Consider the following 19,160-nt stretch of genomic DNA (forward strand, 5'->3'; position numbering starts at 1 on the left):
TCACTCTGATCTTTTCGCTTGTACATTTTTCTTCCATGAAATTAAAGAACTGACTGTTCACTTGCTGCCTTATATATCCAACCCAATGACAGTTGCCATTGTAACAATATAATCTGTTATTACCTCACCTGTCATGGGGTTTTAATGTTTTGGTTGATCAGTTTATCTCTCGAAGCAAGTTATTAAGTTGTCAGTCAGTCCTCTGCAAGTCTTCTCCTCCTTTTAACTGATAAATTGTGCAGAGAATTATTTTGGTGGCAATACCGTGGTTTGTGATTTATCGCTTCACCTTTCTTTGTGACGGATGAATACAGTATATCAAATGTTTTAAGATATAAAAATATCAGTGGAATAAGAACAAATGGTATAACCGATGTACTCCTTTATCTTGCATTTTAGGGAATGGTTACTTCCCCCCCCCAAAAAATGTGTATTCCTCCTTTTAATGCGATGTTTATCATGGCTCTGCCAGGATTTAGCTGGATAGCAGGACAACTCCATTTTAACTCTGTGTAAACGTTGTGTTCTAAAATGGGGCAGATACTGCATGGAGGACTGCATACATGATATGGATTACCTTTGTGCATTTATTCTCAGGCAGAGCTGAATCATGCATGCCCTGGCTTCCCCAGATTAGTATTGGCTACACACCTGTATACAAACCTTTGTGGACTTCTGATAAAATCGCATATTTTGATCATCTTTAAAGTGAAGTAAATAACTCTTCATCTTTAGTTAAACAACTTGAACTGGCACGGTCATGCCGGACTTATTTTTTTTTCCTATTGTTTCCTCTTTTCTTCCTCTCTCAGAGTATGTTCTTTTCTTTGTGATCTAGTTTTCTTTAAAACATAAGACAAAGTAGGGACTACCTTGTCTCGTGTATTTTTTCCTACGCTTGCCCAAAAGAGGAGCGTAAATCTGCTCCATTTCCTGTGTAAAAAAAAAAGTACTCCTCCTTCTCCTTGACACAGGAACTGGAGCTGACTTGAGCTCCTCCTGTGTTCAAAGAAAGTCAAGTGTAGGAAAAATACATAAGACAATGTAGTCCCTACTTTGTCTTATGTTTTAATGAAAACTAGATTAGAAATAAGGAAAGGTGAACAGATTCTCAGAGAGGAAGAGAAAAGGGAACAATAGGAGAAAGGCAAGTTTGGCATGACAATGCTGTTTTAAAAGGATACTCTAAGCACCAAAACAACTTTAGCGTAAAGTATCTGTCACCTCAGTCTTACCTTTCTCCTATTGTATCTTATTCTCGTCCTCTTTCATAATCGTTTTTTCTTTTTTTTTCATTTCTGATCAATTTCTCTTTAAAACGTTCTCATTAATTTTTCATACACTTGACAATTTTGACAAAGGGTGATGCTTAAGGCTTTTTTTGTCAAGTTTGTCAAGCAAACAAGGCTAAAGCACTTTAGCTTGCTGTAAAGCTTCATGTGTGAAGAGTACTTTTATAAATTGACCTGGTTCCACCCTCTGGCTTTCAAGCAGTCAACTGGTTATGTTAATTCCTGGTAGTTTATCTCACTGGAGCTAAACTCAAGAGGCACCAATTGTCCAGAGCACCTGTCTTGCTATGACTTCTCATTGTGCGGCATTGGGAAGTCTGTGATTGGACAGCAAAAGAAAATATAGCTGGGGTTAGAAAGGCTAAAGACAAGAGCACTCCATCGTTTACAAATGGTTTTTAGATATACCCAATGAAATAATACATTAAATGCATGCATATTTTCATTGGGGGTATATCTTCTAAACCGTGCTTTTTATTTGTAGTATTTGGGTAGTGGAGTGTCCCTTTAAATTGCACCCTCTGTCAAGACAGTGAAGCTTAGGATAAATACATGGCAAAAGGGCATTTGCATTTTATGTGCTGCATAACCATTCTCAGGTCAATATATTTTTAGTGGCTGGTGTGTGTGTTGAGATTTATATTTATTTTATGTTAATAAAAAATATCAATTTAAGTTAATAATAATTCCATTTTGCTTTTTCTTCTATGTTTGTTCCTGTTCATTGTGCTCCAGTTGTAACGGTAAGTTATATATTTTTTTTGATTAAATTTTTGTGCTATTCTATGTCTGCCTCAGGCATCTGCTTAGTGTGCTAGTAATATGTAGGAATCACCTTTTGAACCACATTTTCTTCTGTCACACCACTTTCAGATGCCCCACTCTTTGCAGGTCTTTTAGTCATTGCACAGTTATTGTAAGCGAAGGACGTTGTCAAGTAGTACACAATGTCCTCCCTTACAAGCTTATGTCTAAATTAGGGGGACACTCCAGGTTGCAGTTGATGCCTTGTCTATTTTGCATTATTTATAACCGTAGGAAAATATGCAAAAAATATATATATAACTTGAAGGGAAAAAAAAGATATTCACATGTTAAGTTCTGCATTTGCAGCTTCTACATTGAACTTTCACCAAACCAGGATATCAGTCAGCCAGTCTTGTTTACTTAAGTTGAGCTGCTGAGCTTACCTGTTAACCACTTAAACAATTTAGGTTCTGTAAGGCACCACAACAACTTCATCTAATTGAGGTTGTTATTGGGCCAGGAGGACCCTGGGTGCAATCTTGCCTCAAGGGGTTAAAACGCTCTAAACGGAGTAACCCCTACTCACCATCACCAGGCAGCATCCGGCTTCTAAAATTTCAGTTTTAGTAAGCATGGAGTGGCGGTCAACTGACGCTCTCAGCCAATCAGTGACTCCCTATTCACAAAACTGTCTTGGAAAGACATGTACCTTTTGCAAGCCAGTTTTAGATTAAGTTGTTATGATGCTTGGAGTGTTCCTTTAATGACAACATGACTGCCTATGCTGTCATGCAGTGCAGGGCTTTAATGCCTAGTGACAGCATACACTGTCATGCAGTAAAAGTACCAGTAGGGGTTAAATCACTGCTGATACCTTTTGAAAATAGGGGGTCCCTGTGTTACCTAGGACCACAGTTAATGGCAGACAAATTAGCTGACAGAATAGCTATGTTCAGCACTCAATGTGAGCACTGCACATAGGCCTTAAGAAAATCGATCTTGCTCAGTCGTGGTATCTCTATCACTGCCCCCAGCCACCTGCATCAAAAAAGCCCCCCACCTCCCAGGTTTCTTCTGATACCTGGGTGTCCCCTCGGCCAGTTAGTGTCTCCAGACTGACAGGAGAGCCCAGCACTCATCTCTGTGTCCTGCAGAGGGCCTTCTGTACAATGTGAGCTCGGAAATCCCTCTGCTCATGTTAGTAGTGACATCAGCAGAGGGAATCCCTTGAGAGGTATAATGAGGGGTGAAATTAGAACCAGATGGTGGGAATATAGGAAGGATTGTGGGTTTGATGTGGGGTAGGGAAAAGGGTTAGATTATAGATAGGCAGTGTTTTTTGGGGGTGTTTTTGGTCACCCACTCCTAGCTAAGTGAATAATTCTATTTTTCAAAACTGATGCTTCCTTAAAGTAATGAAAACTCTTTATTTACAATTGTGTCTAGCACACATTTTAGGTGTTAATTGTTATTATTCTCATCTTTATGCATTACTTTGTTAGTTTAAACTCTAAATCTGGTCCAGGGAGTGAACTACTATGTTTAAGCCAGGTAGTATCTTCATTAGAGCAAGTCTCGTGGTTTTACTGAGTTTTTAGTATTATGTATTTCTTGAATTATGTTGTAACTCTGCATGCACTGAAACAGAGAATGCCTGGGGAGCGTAGCTATGGAAGCGTGCCACACCTTATTAGACCTTGCTTTGGTTACTGAATATGTTTTAGGGAACTAGTTCACAAAACACATTATGAAACTGGAAAGTGCCCAGGGATGAAGGTCATAGTTATTATAGTACCATATTTAATTTTCTATTGTCCTTTATATCGTTTATATTTTGCAGCATGGTCCAAAGGAGAACACATATATCAATGAGTAATATTTTAATCTAAAGAGAGAGTCCTGATTTTCAGAATTTATGGGAGATAATTGATATGTTTTGTGTGCTCTTTAGATACGTATATTTCCTCGTAAATGTTTTTACTGTGTCATGTGCCCTGGTTATTAAAGGGACACACTAGACACCATTAACACTTCATCTTATTAAAATTGTTATGCTGCTCACCCAGCTCTAGTTGTCATATAGCAGGAGCAATGTTGTATTTGCAAGTTCTCCATCCTATGGATCAATGCATGCAAGTCCCCATGCACATCAGCACGTTATGTGTGCCGAGAGCCCGATGGTGTAACTCCGACTCTTAGTTTGACAGTGCCTTAAAATGAAGCTACACGTTCAGATTTAAAACCATATTTTGTTAATTTGATATGTGTGTTAGAATAATATGAAATGTAAGGCTGCAGAAATTGATTCTGGCACTTCAGTAAGCTGCAGTGGTTATGGTGCATAGTGTCTCCTTAATTACAAAGTATCTTTTCTTTAAATTGGAACGGTCATATACTTTGAGATTTTGGCTCAACTGGATGTCTGAGTAAAAGTTACCTATATACTTTTTTTTTTTTTTTTTGTCCTGAAATTATCAACTGTTTTTATTTTTTAATTGGCATTATATGCCTGGCAGTTCTGCATGTGTTATACAAATTAATTTAACCACATTTGTGCTGTATGCTACATTACCTTTTTTTCCCCCCATGCTCCCCCCAAAAAATAAATAAAAAAATACATCTTTAATATGCATCTAGCAACCTTGTTATAATCTGTAACATGTGTTATACCTCTCCTTACATTTTCTCTTCACAACAATTGGTTCTATATTCTGTGTAATCTTTTACTTTTTTTTTTAATATATATATATATATATATATATATATATATATATATATATTAAAAAGATCTGTACATCAGTCTGTATAAATAAACATCCTGAGCTTGTATTTACCTAATTTTATGACCTGCTAAGCAACTAATATTATCATGTATAACAAAAGTGTTCTGTGTTTTCAGGCGCTTTGCATAAATTATATCAAGTGCTCTAATATGACAGCTGCTCCCACACAAAAACCAGGAACTCTCCAATCCTGTCGTAATTCAATGTGAAATAATACACTAATTTACATACACCGTATGAAATAGTGAGAGTGTGTAGCGCTTGATTTTGTGAACTTACTCCACAGGAGATCCCTCAGAGTATGAAGGGTTGATAATCTATTTAAACAAATAGAAAAAAATATAGTGCACTCTGTGTGAAACGTAGTATTTATACACCACACGATAAAGGACACACTCACGTGGTTTAGAGCCTATTGAGGATTGGCTCTGATCACTTTCGCCTTGTGTCCTTTTAGGTGACACACACCTTACTCTCCAAGTGAAATTTTCCTCAAAAGAGAGAGAGAAAGACAGGGGAAAATCGCCCTAGTATTGAAATCTTCAATGTAATCTGACAGCAAATTTAAAAGCACATAGGTGAAGATTGCTTCTCACCTGAGAGAGAGCCTGTGACCTGGCTCAAAGTAGATCAGCATGTGAGTCCTTTTAGGGATGACTCCTTCCCTCTTTGATAGGATGGAAAATGCACCAGATATGTATTCTAATAAAAATAACTATTTATTACATAAGCTTTAAAATCAAATGATACATACAATATAAGGTGAATCCGAAACGCGTTTCGCCGGTTCCGTCCGGCTTTCTCAATCGATTGAGAAGCAATCTTCACCTATGTGCTTTTAAATTTGCTGTCAGATTACATTGAAGATTTCAATACTAGGGCGATTTTCCCCTGTCTTTCTCTCTTTTGAGGAAAATTTCACTTGGAGAGTAAGGTGTGTGTCACCTAAAAGGACACAAGGCGAAAGTGATCAGAGCCAATCCTCAATAGGCTCTAAACCACGTGAGTGTGTCCTTTATCGTGTGGTGTATAAATACTACGTTTCACACAGAGTGCACTATATTTTTTTCTATTTGTTTAAATAGATTATCAACCCTTCATACTCTGAGGGATCTCCTGTGGAGTAAGTTCACAAAATCAAGCGCTACACACTCTCACTATTTCATACGGTGTATGTAAATTAGTGTATTATTTCACATAATATTATCATGGCCTGATCTGTTAAACCACAGAATTCAAAGAGGATTACTGTAAATGTTTAATTCTCTTAAAAATCATTGCATTTTTAGAATGAATATATGAAAGAAGACTTCTTCATTAAAATTGAAACCTGGCACAAACCAGATTTGGGAACTCAAGAAAATGTGAGTTAATTGCACCTTTATGTACCTAACTTTGTTACAATGTTTCTATCAGTGCACCATAATCTGTGGACGATTCCAATATCTAATTATTTGTTAGTTGTGTGCATGTCCAATCCTGTATAAAATAGGATTATTTCTGCTTAATTCCTCTTAACAGAAATCACACTGGTGGGGTGGGGGTTCTGGTGAATATGCCATGGACCCTGTAGACTGCCAGTGGCAAGTAACTCTTAACTGGATTGTAGTATAGGACTTGAAATTTTAATCCTTGAAAAAATATATACATTGGGACCTCGGTTTACAAACTCCTCGGTTAACATAATTTTCGGTTTACAAATGAAAATCCATTGAAAATAATGCCTCGGTTTACAAACTTTTTTCGCAATACAAAGCAAGTTTCCCCAGGATGCATTGCACCTGGGAGGTTTATAGCACCGCCCCTGCATGCTGGAGCCTGTGGGTAGCACATGGTGTTGAGTGAGGAGGTGTTGGAGCAGCTTTTGCATCGAGTTTTGGAGCCATTCTGGAAATTTTTTGCAGTTGTTTTGGGACTTTTTGGTGCATTTCTCAAGCTGCGGAAAGGTAGGAAGCTGAGCTTCGTCGTTTGCATGCCTTTTATTATGTGTTCTGCATTGTGGGTTGGTTTCCATGCCAGCTCATTTTGTCACTTTTCTGACCTCAAGAACGGATTCATTGGTTTTCAATGCATTCCTATGGGACGCCGCATTTCGGTTTACAAATTTTTCGCAATAAGAAACGTCCCGGAGAACGCATTAAATTCGTAAACCGAGGTCCCCCTGTATATTTTTTTTTCTTATGGTTATTTTAAAAAATGCAATTTGCAGCGCAGGCTCATTTTGTAAGCTTTCCTTTTTACATACATATGAATTTTTATAATTTTTCTTATTGAAATATCAAATGTTATTTCCAGGTACACGGCCTAGACCCGAATATATGGAAAACGGTGGAAGTGGTCCAAATTGATATTGCTGATCGAACTCAAGTAGAACCAGCAGTAAGTAATCCAGCATCTTGTTCTAGAATTTGCTTAATTGAAGATATGGAAATATTGGATATGGAAATCAGGTTGGCTAATTTCAGATATAATTTAGCAAATCTAGCGTTCTTTTCATCAAAGGCTTAAAGCTATAAATGATAATATAGAAAGACTAGGAGGTCTGGCATGAAGGAGGGAGGGGAAAATATTCGATTGAGGCTATTATAAAAACAGTCCTACAGGCTTCTCCTTAAAGGCGCTGCGTTTAATAGAAGACTTTCATTATGTCCAGACTTCCACACATGCAGACTATGAAGTGCTTTGTCACTTAAGTCATGTACTGTTTGTGCTCATTTACACATACAGTGGAATGAAAATATTTTATGTTAACAGAATATCAATTATCATTTATAGAGAACAATCTTCACAGCACTGTGAAATAGGTGGCGCAGCAAACAAATAGGTGTACATGGCTTGTTGGTATTTTTATGTTTTTTATTTTTATTTGTGCCAAGGTAGTTATATTGGAATTGTATCACAATTTTCAAACTCTGATAATTAAAGACAGTGATGACATATTTTTGTGCTCAAGTGCAAAATCTTGTGCAGAAATCAGTTAGCCAAGCTGAAAGCACACAGATTTATAAATGTTTACCTTTTCCTTACCATCCCCCCTTTGTGTCACCCTTTGTGCATGTTCATCACTTCATATCATAACACCCTTTCTAGGTAGTGTCTTTTTATGCTCACTCAGTTTTCATTTTTGTTCCCCTTTACGTTTTATGTCTTCACGTTTTATGTTCTCACTTCTGTACCAGATTGGACGTTAACCCCCCTTCTTTCTCACATTTATTTCCAGTTTTATTTCATTATTATTTTTATCACCCTGTCAATTTTTATTTTTATTTTTATTTTTTATACAATCGCCTTTTCCCACCTTTAGTTAGACTCCTCCTGTCTCTTTCACTACATATCACTCCTCTTCTTCCTTACTTGATCGGTTTCTATTTTCACTCTAAATTGTTAAAACTCCACACACCCCATTGCTTCATGTCCCTATGTTCCTTGCTCCTTATTCCCTTGTGGGGTTCTCCTTTGTATACGACTGCAAAGTGTTAAAGTACTTTACATGCACTATATACCAATTATCTGAGAATAAGGCCTTTTGGGCATTAAGTACCTGTTCATGGAGCATTTAATTGAGCCTAAAGGACTGATTGCTTTTTAAGTACTCTGTGACAGAAGTTCCACCCATACCATAGGCTGTCCATCACTTAGTCTAACGCAGCAACAGTATCTGTGACTTGCTGAGTAGCTCACATCTCTTCACTGTGCAGAACCGAGAGAAACGTTTTTTTTCCTTATGTTATATTTTGTTTTTGTTTTTGCACTGAAGTGCTTGTGACATAACCAAAGAATCAAGTTAATACTTTTTTTTTTTTTTTTTTTGAAGAAAACATCAGCTTAATATATTTAAATACGGTTAACATATATTATAGACAAAGCGCAGTATTCTGGTACTTGGAAAATATACTGTGAACAGTTTGGTAAAAAATATGTGATTTGCAGTGGTATTTTGAATCATAGCCCATGGTTTGGTTTAAAAACATGGCCCTGATACTCCCAGCCTGCACTTTGACTTAGTGAGCTCTAGGACTGTGAAGGAGTGAGTTCTGTAGTGTACAGCTCTTCACCAGTTGACTAGCAGGAAGTTTAACACCCGAGGAACCAATGCCCCTGTCACACAGACCGGTCAATGAGGGGGTGCAAAAGTACCCACAAACTACACACCTACATTGCACACAGCCAGCAAATTTTTTTCACATACACACATTACATACAGACATACCACACTTACACACAGCCTGCAACTATCACACATACAATACACAGGGCCTGCAACCAACATGCACACAATACACAGGGCCTGCAACCAACATGCACGCAATACACACAGCTTGCAACCAACACGCACACAATACACACGGCTTGCAACCAACACGCACACAATACACACGGCTTGCAACCAACACGCACACAATACACACGGCTTGCAACCAACACGCACACAATACACACGGCTTGCAACCAACACGCACACAATACACACGGCTTGCAACCAACACGCGCACAATACACACGGCTTGCAACCAACACGCGCACAATACACACGGCTTGCAACCAACACGCGCACAATACACATGGCCTGCAACCAACATGCGCACAATACACACTGCCTGCAACCAACACGCGCACAATACACACGGCTCGCAACCAACACGTGCACATTACACACGGCCTGCAACCAACACGCGCACAATACACACGGCCTGCAACCAAGACGCACACAATACACACGGCCTGCAACCAACACGCACACACTACACACGGCCTGCAACCAACACGCACACACTACACACGGCCTGCAACCAACACGCACACACTACACACGGCCTGCAACCAACACGCACACACTACACACGGCCTGCAACCAACACGCACACAATACACACGGCCTGCAACCAACACGCACACAATACCTGCAACCATCACGCGCACATATGGAAAAGATTTTTTTTTTTTTTTTTTATATGCGTTTATTTAAATATAAATGTTTAAAGGGAACACTAAAGGGCTAGAAATACAGACCTGTATTCCTGATGCTTTAGTGTCCCTGTATCTAGATATACCCATGTCTGCTATAAAAATAATAAAATAAAGGATTTTACTCCTCTTTTTCAGCGCTCACTTGGCGCAGCTAACCTCTCTCCCTCCTATGACGTCGTGGAACAGGCACAGCCTCCTCCGGCGACAGTCCAATCCAATGCTTTGCATTGAGGAGCATTGGGGACCTGATGCCCAAGTGAGGCTAGCGCCACACATGCATCCAAGTTTCCCACATTAATGGTTTGAATCAATGCTTTCCTATGGGGGCTGCAAACACACATGAACGTTTTATTGGGTTCTGTAGCGCAAGTGCCTCCAGTGGCCATCAGTGTAACAGCCATTGCAGCGGTGTTTCACCCTTCAAGATAAACATTTCTGCAAAACAGCAGTGTTGTACTATAACTGGTTGATATACTGGCCTGGGTGACTAGTAATTCTTCAACATATAAATGTTAAAATTGTAAAATACTATAAAATATAGTATAAATATATATATAAAATAATAAAAAAATAAAAAAGTAAGAAATAAAAATTGTCAAATCGAAAAAAAATAAAATTATAAAATACATTTATTAAAAATCCAGCTAATTGTGTTTACTCTGTAGGACGTATTCTTCTTGTAACGAATTGTACAAACGTGGGAGAGATGTTGGATGGCTCATGAAGAAAATACTGGTAGCGGTGCTTTTGCTTAGAAAGTTAAAGTGTAATCATTGACGCTTAGTGGGAAAGGGCATACAATTTATTGAGCAATATCACTTAACTAGCCAATATTTAAGTTTGGTCAATATAAAAAGCTAGTAATGTATTTACAGTGCATTCACAAAGTATTAAGACCCATTCATTTTTTTTCTTGCGTTGCAGACTTCATGCTACAATTGTATAAGTAATTTTATGATGACTGTTTCCATTTTGGCCATTTTCACTTGTTAATACCTGCTTAGCCCTCTAATAACCTATAATGATCAACAAATGTATTATTATTTTTTACATTTTGCAATGTATTAAAAAGAACAAAAAAAAAAACCTGAAGTCTCAGACCGTTTGCTACGAAACTTGTATTTTAGCTGAGATGCATCCCATTTTTTTGGGATCATCTTTGAGATGTTTCTACATGTTGCTTTGAGTTTACCAGTTTCAAATGCAATTGCTTGGACATGATTTGGAAAGGCACACACCTGTCTATATATAAGGTCTCATGGTGGTTAATTCATATTAGAGCAAAAAGCAAGCCATGAGATCAAAGGAACTGCCTGCAGAACTCAGAGACTAGAGATAGGATTGTGCGGGAAGGCTACAAACAATCTAGACTGCATTGAAGGTTCTAAAGGGCACAATGACTGACAATTCTTAAATGGAAGAAGTTTGGAACAACCAGGACTCTGGCTGCCTGGCTAACTGAACAATCGGGGGAGAAGGGCCTTGGTTATACAGGTGAGGAAGAACCTGAAATTCAGAAGTGAACTCCAGAGTTTGTGTGGAGATGGGAGAAACTTGAGGAAGGACAGTCCTCTCTCTAGTGCTCCATGGAACTGCAAGACAGATTCCTTTCCTCACTGCGAGACACATGAAAGCCCTCTTGGAATTTGCAAAAAAGCACCTAAAGGATTTTACTGTGAGAAACAAGATTCTCTACTCAGATGAATCGAAGATTAACCCCTTAAGGACCAAACTTCTGGAATAAAAGGGAATCATGACATGTCATGTGTCCTTAAGGGGTTAAACTGCCTGGCCTCAATTGAAAGTACCATGTCTGGAAGAATTTTCTTATTTTAATGTTTGCTTTGATGTCCAACTGAACCTCTTGACTGGTTATCTTAGAATACCCTTTTTATTGGACTAAGAAGTTTGAAATTAAAAGCTTTCTTGAAATCCTTTATTTCCAATCCAAAGCATTTCTGAAAAAAAAGGCATATTGTGATATAGAGGTTAGAGAAACTCCCCTCCTCGGTCCATGAAAAGATTAAAAACCGCTTTAAATCACTTACCTGATTCCAGCACTAATGGACTTCTACAGAGTCTGGTAGATAGCCATTAGAGACAGTTTTAACACTGCAATTTAAAAATTGCAGCTTCAATAAACCTTCCTCCTCTATTCCCCCCGCCCCCTAATCCATGAGCAATGAAGGATTATTTGCTTACCCAATTTCAGCGCCAGTCTCCCTCAGTGCTGGGCCTGTGCTCCGCCACTTCTGAAGTCATCCACTGGGGGGGTGGTGCGCATGCGCATCACATTATACCCTTCCCACTGAAAAGCATTGAATCAAAGCTTTCCTATGGGGATTTTACTGCCGGATTTTACTGTCTGGTAAACTCCCGGAAGCGCCTTTCATTGCTGTCTGGTAGAGGCTGTCTTAGCACTACAATGTAGTTGTAACGGAACCGCTGGCACCCCGACCGGGTACCCTCCGCTGACGGATGCTCCTAGTGCTTTCCGAGGTCTCCAAGCACTCTGCCTGACACCATAACCACTGCAGACCCCACGAACCGCCGCAGCTTGGTTGGGGTCTCGCCGACTCCACCCACTCTGGACCCAAGACCAGGGTCCAGCTGCCAGTAGGTGGACCTCTCCGAATTCCAGAGAGCAGGAACAGGAACAAGCTCTTAGCAGAGCTCAGCGATGATACCCTGGGGAGTATAGTGATTATAGCAATCCCCAGAGTGTAGTTCTCCAATCCCCCAAACATGAGCCGAAACTTCATGAAGGTACAAGATGATCTGAGGTGCTAGCACACCCAGTCTGGCTTTTATTACAGTTGTTGCAAATACAGGACCGCCCACAGGGAGGGATAAAACAACCAATCATATCACAGTTACATCCCACATATCCCCTCCCCTTATCCTGAGAGGAAACTCAATTATACCTACAGTTAAAACATACTTTTTACCCAACTTTCATAACTCTAAAACCATACATCCAATCTCTATACAAAATACATATTCACAATCAATCCATTCAGGGGAACAACATATTAAAAAATGGTGCGAATCAGACCAGTGGTTCAAAAGTTAAGGGAAAGTCCTTTGTTACCAAATGAAGCATGGCTTTTCTTCCCAAAACAGTTCCACAGAGTCTCTATCCTGGAGATAATTGGGAAGTAATCCAATTATCTCCAAGGACAGAGGTAAAACTCCATTAGCCACATGGCAGACAAAGGACAATAAAATACGTAACAATACATACTGTTACATTTATCACATAGAACCTACACATTTACAATTTACCTAACACATAATAGCATACATAATATTAAAGACAGCCTGAATGCAATCTGCTACACAGTCTTAAAGGGACATTGTTCCTAAAAGTCATATGTCCACGGATGGTTTTTAAAGGGCCAGCAGCAGCACCATACAAATCCAATATGCCCAAATGTTGCACCTCAAGGGCCAAATCTCCCAGGGACCATAGTCAACAGTTAAGAGGCTGGCAATCAGGCTCCTCCAACAGCCAGGGGTAAAGGGCAGCTTGTCACCAATAAACCCAGTGACAGTGTTTTACATTGTAGGATTAAGTGGAACAGGGACATTGCACCAAGACTACTTCAATGAGCTGAAGAGGTCTGGGTACCTGTAGTGTCCCTTTAAGGATCCTAGGTGAATATTGACAACCAAGGACCCTGTTCCTGGGGTGCCTTTGCACCTATTGGCAAACAGAGACCATTTTACTGGGATACTTGTTGTGTATTAGTTTGCAGGGATTATTTTTTATTTTATATTTACTCGTTTGTCTGCATGCAAATACATGCTCATTGCTTAAAATGTATATTTCAAAAAACTACCATTCTCGAATGAATCAATAGCACTGTTGCACATTTAAACTACTTCACAAGTTTAGACTATTTTTACTGTGCATTGATGTACAATGGATACTGTTTTTTGGTTTTTTTCCAAGGGTTGCAGAAACTGCACATCAGAATTTGCCTACAGAAATCCTTAGAGCAGAAGATTCAAGTAGGTTACAGCTGTCTTCCCCTAGAGTATGTTAACAGAACTAATGAGATGAGAAGTCTACAGCTGGTGGCAAACAAAATAAACCACAAGCCAAAGGCTGGCCTTCAGTAGCTCCACTTTCCCTGTGGGATCCTAAAGGAGATTTAATACTAAGAAAGCCAGGGGGCTGTCTTCTTCCACACTGTTGCTCATTTGCAGCTGTAATTGGGAACTGTAAATTGTGTGCTCTATGCTGAGTCTGTCATATAATTTTAAAATGTATGTTTTGATGAGAACACCGTAAAGGAGCAGCGACACAGCTATTAACATGGAATTTCTGAAATTCATGATCTGGAGCAATTGTATTTTGGACTTTGGCTAAATATGTAATTTCAATTGTAGTTTATATGAAACGGATTAATTATGCCTTTTGAAACAGATTAAATATACTAGATTAATATAGATTAAATATACTTTCTTAACCCCTTAAGGACACATGATGTGTGTGACATGTCATGATTCCCTTTTATTTCAGAAGTTTGGTCCTTAAGGGCTTAAATTACACGTGTTTATATATATATATATATATATATATATATATATATATATATATATATATATATGTATATACATTTTTATTTTTTTTTATTTTTAAATCACCAATATGTCCATTGCTGTATCCCAGCAGGCAGGTAGATGTGGTGGCTAATATTTTATACTAGGTACTTATCTATTTGTGTATGGTTTTATTAACATAAAAAGTGTATTTACAGATACATTTTATTCACAAATTATTATATATATTTTTTCCCTTCAGATTAGAGGCAGTGCTTATACCACAGGGATTTCTAATCTGGAGGGAAAAAACAGGCAGGCAAATCTCCAAACATTTAAACCCTCCCCTAATTACCTCCTTTCCAATAAGTAGCAGCTCCTCCTGAACATACCCAGTTCTTTGCCTGCCTTCGGCAGGGGAGGTTAGACAGGAGGTTCTCCAGGAAGCAGGTGAGAAGGGCTGAGGCTCGGGAGGCTCTGCTTCCTTTATGTCCGGGTAAGTAGCGTTTCACACGCCGGACGGCGTGGTCCCTGCCTTTTTCTTATGCCGTCTCTTGCCGTGCCAGGTGCTGGTCTGACGAAGGACGCAGGCGTGCGTCGGCTGGGAGGTCCTGTCGGTGGAACGCACGCACAGGTTGCGTTGCGTTCCACCAGGGAGTCGCAGAGCGCTATGCACATGTGCAATGCGAACCTTGATTCAGGCGCCAAATTTGAACTTGGCGTTTTGGTTTGGTTACAGGACTTAAAAGGAGCAATTACCAGCAGCAACCTCTGTTTGCCAGGAGCTCTCAGAACGGTTGCAAAGTGTGTTTCTCACCTGCCCTCCAACACACTCTCAGGCCATTTAAGGTAAGACTGATTAAGTTTTTATTTTAAATGGTTTTAGCCTGAATCTTTAAGGAGAAAATTTTGATTATTTTCCCTTTCTTGTTTTCTGTTCCCAGTATGTCTAATCCTGAAAATCTGGATAAAGTTGCTGAGAAGGGGAAATGTACATCTAAAGCCAAGCATTTAATGTGCTCTGTGTGTGGCCAACCTATGCCAGATGGTTGTAAAAAGAAACTTTGCTCATTGTGTTCAAAAGAAGCTTCAGAGGAAGCAAAAAGAACAGAAATGTCCACATTTCTCAGCTGGTTGCAACAGAGTATGCAGCAAACATTTGTGGATATGCAGTCGGCAGCATTGCAGTCAGTCCAGGCTTCGGTTGCCCAGGATTCACAGATTGTAAAACATGCTAAGAAAAGACTGAGATCTTGGGAAGTTTCCGATACTAGTTCAGGAACTAGTGGTTCTGATTATGGTGAAAATTCCGGTAGTGACTCATCAGATGAGGAATTTGCATTCCCAGAAGAAGCCATTGGGAAATTGATTAAAGAAGTGCAGTGCATTTTTGAAATTGAGGAAACAGGGAAAAAGTCCAAAATGTTTCCTTTTCACCCACAGATTAAGGAGTTGATTTTAAAAGAATGGAAATTCCCGAGTCACAAACCGTTTATTTCTAAACATTTTAAAACTCTCTTTTCCATAGAAGCGGAACAAGACTGTAAGCTGGATACAGTCCCTGTAGTGGACGTTCCTATTGCTCAAATAGGAAAGAAGACTACATTACCGATTGGGGACTCAAGCGGGCTGAAGGATGTCATGGAAAAACGCATGGACTCCTCCTTAAAAAAGTTGTTTATCTCTTCAGCAGCCCAAGCTAAAGCTTTGATTGCGGGGGCATCCGTTGCCAAGGCCCAAAAACTTTGGTTGGAAGAGCTAGAAAAGGTCTATACGGGAGAAGCAAAGGAAGATCCGGTAAAACTATTAAAAAATATCAAGATGGCAGCTGATTTTTTAGTAGATGCCTCTGCAGAAAGCCTGAAATTATCGGCCAAGAATATGGGTATTTCAACAGTCGCCAGAAGAGCGCTTTGGCTTAGAAATTGGTCAGCAGATGCGGCATCTAAAAATTCACTGTGTGAACTAGCTTTTGAACCAGGAAGACTGTTCGGCTCGAAATTGGATGAGCTGTTAAAACAGATGAAGGAAGGAAGAAAAGCTTTACCGGAGTCACATAGGAAGCAGTTTCGAAGCCGGAAATCGGAGACGCTTCCCTCATTTAGAAGTTCCTTTCGTAGAACCTATTTCAGGGGTCAACATAAAAGAGCCTTTGATTATAGGAAGAAGGAAAGATTTACAGACAAGAGAAATAAAAAATTATGACGCCAGGCCTGTGGGAGGAAGGTTGAGTCACTTCCTAGATCACTGGAAAAAGACATCAGATCGCTGGGTCCTCGCAGTGATAAAGGATGGATACGCTCTAGAATTATCACAAACCCCAAAGAAAATGTTTCTATGTTCCGAGGTTCATTCTCTAGATATGGAACTCTCTCTGATGCGAGAAGTATCAAGTCTGTTACAAAAAAGAGTGGTGGAAGAAGTTCCTCTAAAGGAAAGACATCAAGGCACCTATTCAAGACTTTTCTTGGTGCCAAAACCAGATGGCTCGTTCAGACCCATTTTAGACCTAAAAGCCGTAAACAGGCGGATTATCAAAAAGAAATTCCTCATGGAAACAGTAAAATCAGCTACTCTGCTTATTCATCCAAAAAGTTGGTTTGCGTCCCTGGATTTAAAAGATGCCTATCTTCATGTACCCATAGCAGAATCCAGCAAAAGACTTCTAAGGTTTGCTGTGTGCTTCCAATCGGTAACCAGACATTACCAATTCAGAGCACTGCCTTTCGGCCTGTCATCAGCGCCCAGGGTATTCACAAAGCTTCTAGTAGTCGTCTCAGCTTTTCTAAGAGGTATGGGCATCTCTGTCATTCCTTATTTGGACGACTGGCTGTTGATTGCAGAGTCTCAAGATCAGCTACAGTTAGACCTGGGGACAGCTATAAAAACGCTGGAAAATCATGGCTGGCTAATAAATTTCAACAAATCGGAACTAGTGCCAGTTCAAAGGATTCAGTTCTTGGGTCTAATTTTGGATTCTATCGCTATGAAGTTATTCCTGCCAGAAGAGAAGAAACTAAAGATCAAGCATTTAATCCGGAACCTCAGAGAAAAAGGTGTGTTTTCGATCAGAGAAGCCATGTGCTTACTGGGTCTGTTTACAGCCTCAATCCCGGCAGTCGGTTGGGCAAAAGCCAGAATGAGACCTCTACAGAGAAACATTCTGCAAGTCTGGAATCGACAGGAACTCTGCCTAGAGGGGCTTATGAGGTTCAACAATCTAACTTTGAGAAATCTGCATTGGTGGACCTCTTCTCGATTCCTGCACGCAGGTCTTTCATTCCGGATGAAGTCCTTCAGAATAATAACTACAGACGCCTCGGCACTAGGCTGGGGGGGGGGGGGTGGCATTTGGGAGACCTAAAGAAGCAAGGGTGTTGGCAAGAAAAGGATGCGAGAACTTAATCAAATTTCAAGGAATTGAAGGCCGTGTGGATGGCTCTCTTGGCATTTCAGTTCCTGATAAAAGATCAGCATATTCAGATACGTTCAGACAATCAAACGACAGTGGCGTTTTTGAACAAACAAGGAGGTACAAGATCAACGAAGTTGGGAAGTCTGTTCAAAGATCATGCTATGGTCAGAAGTTCACCTTCGTCTCTGAAGATTATATCGTTAAAAACCAGCGGTTCACATTTTAGGAAAATTCAACGTATTAGCAGACGCCCTGAGCCGTCAACAGATTGGTCCCTTTCGTGCAGAATTTTAAAGCTTATTACAGTCCGCTTCGGTTGTCCAGAAATAGACCTTATGGCCTCCAAGACAAACAGGAAGACAAGACGTTTTGCATCTCTGAACCCTGCAGACAATCCAGATATCATAGATGCTCTGTCAGTGCCATGGAAGTTCAACCTTGCATATATCTTCCCACCAGTAGTTCTTATTCCCAGAGTGCTTCAAAAGATCAAGTTGGAAAGAGTAAGGATTATCATAATCCTTCCCCGGTGGCCAAGACGAAGTTGGTTTTCGGTTCTTCTAAATGTACCAGGGGCCACTTTTTGGAAACTTCCTCTATCAGAAGAAATTTTAGAACACGCCATGGTGCCTCTTCCAACCCTTCAGAGATTCCAGTTGACGGCTTGGTATCTGAACTCCAAATTTTAGAGAGTAAAGGTCTAGATCCTGAGGTTATAAAAATTTTATTAGCTACTAACAAAGAATCTACGTCTAAAATTTACTCCAGGATTTGGAAGAAATTTTGTCAGTGGTGTTGTAGTTTTAAAGTGAACCCTGTTTCAGCCTCCATCCAGAAGATACTCAAATTCCTTCAGATGGGATTGGCAAAGGGTTTAAAGCCAGCTTAGTTAAAATTACAAGTTTCTGCGATCAGTTTATTTTCTTTCAGATGTTTAGCCTCAAACATTCTGATATCAAGGTTCTTCAGGGCTCTGGCCCATTTGGTTCCCAACATCAGGGAAACCTGTCCACCCTGGGATGTAAATTTAGTCTTATCCGCTCTTTCTGAGCCACCCTTTGAACCGATAGAGGAGGCGTCTCTGAAGATTATATCGTTAAAAAACGTATTTTTGGTGGCAATCACATCAGCCAAGAGAGTGGGTGAAATCCAAGCTCTTCGGGCGAATTTTCCGTTTTTGGTTTTTCATCAAGACAAGGTGGTTTTAAAGCTCGACCCCTCGTTTATCCCTAAGGTTCTGACTTCTTCTAACATCAACCAAGAAGTTATTTTGCCTACTTTTTGTGAAAATCCTTCTAATACCTTGGAAAGAAAATTTCACTGCCTAGACGTGAAGAGATGTCTTATGCAATATCTTAAATCTACTGAATCCTTTAGGATGGATAACAGTCTTTTTGTCTTGGTCAA

General features: G+C 39.7%; 1 protein-coding gene across 1 annotated transcript in view; it reads left to right on the plus strand.

Moving 5' to 3' along the window:
* Positions 1-19,160, plus strand: part of PITPNB (phosphatidylinositol transfer protein beta) — a 62,057-nt gene that overhangs the window by 19,973 nt on the left and 22,924 nt on the right. The window contains exons 5-7 of the mRNA XM_063454622.1: positions 2,028-2,035; positions 6,112-6,186; positions 7,118-7,201. Coding sequence (XP_063310692.1) covers positions 2,028-2,035; positions 6,112-6,186; positions 7,118-7,201 — 167 coding nt within the window. The remainder of the gene's footprint in view (positions 1-2,027; positions 2,036-6,111; positions 6,187-7,117; positions 7,202-19,160) is intronic.

Source organism: Pelobates fuscus, chromosome 5 (assembly GCF_036172605.1).
Source record: "Pelobates fuscus isolate aPelFus1 chromosome 5, aPelFus1.pri, whole genome shotgun sequence".
NCBI classification, from domain to species: Eukaryota; Metazoa; Chordata; class Amphibia; order Anura; family Pelobatidae; genus Pelobates; species Pelobates fuscus.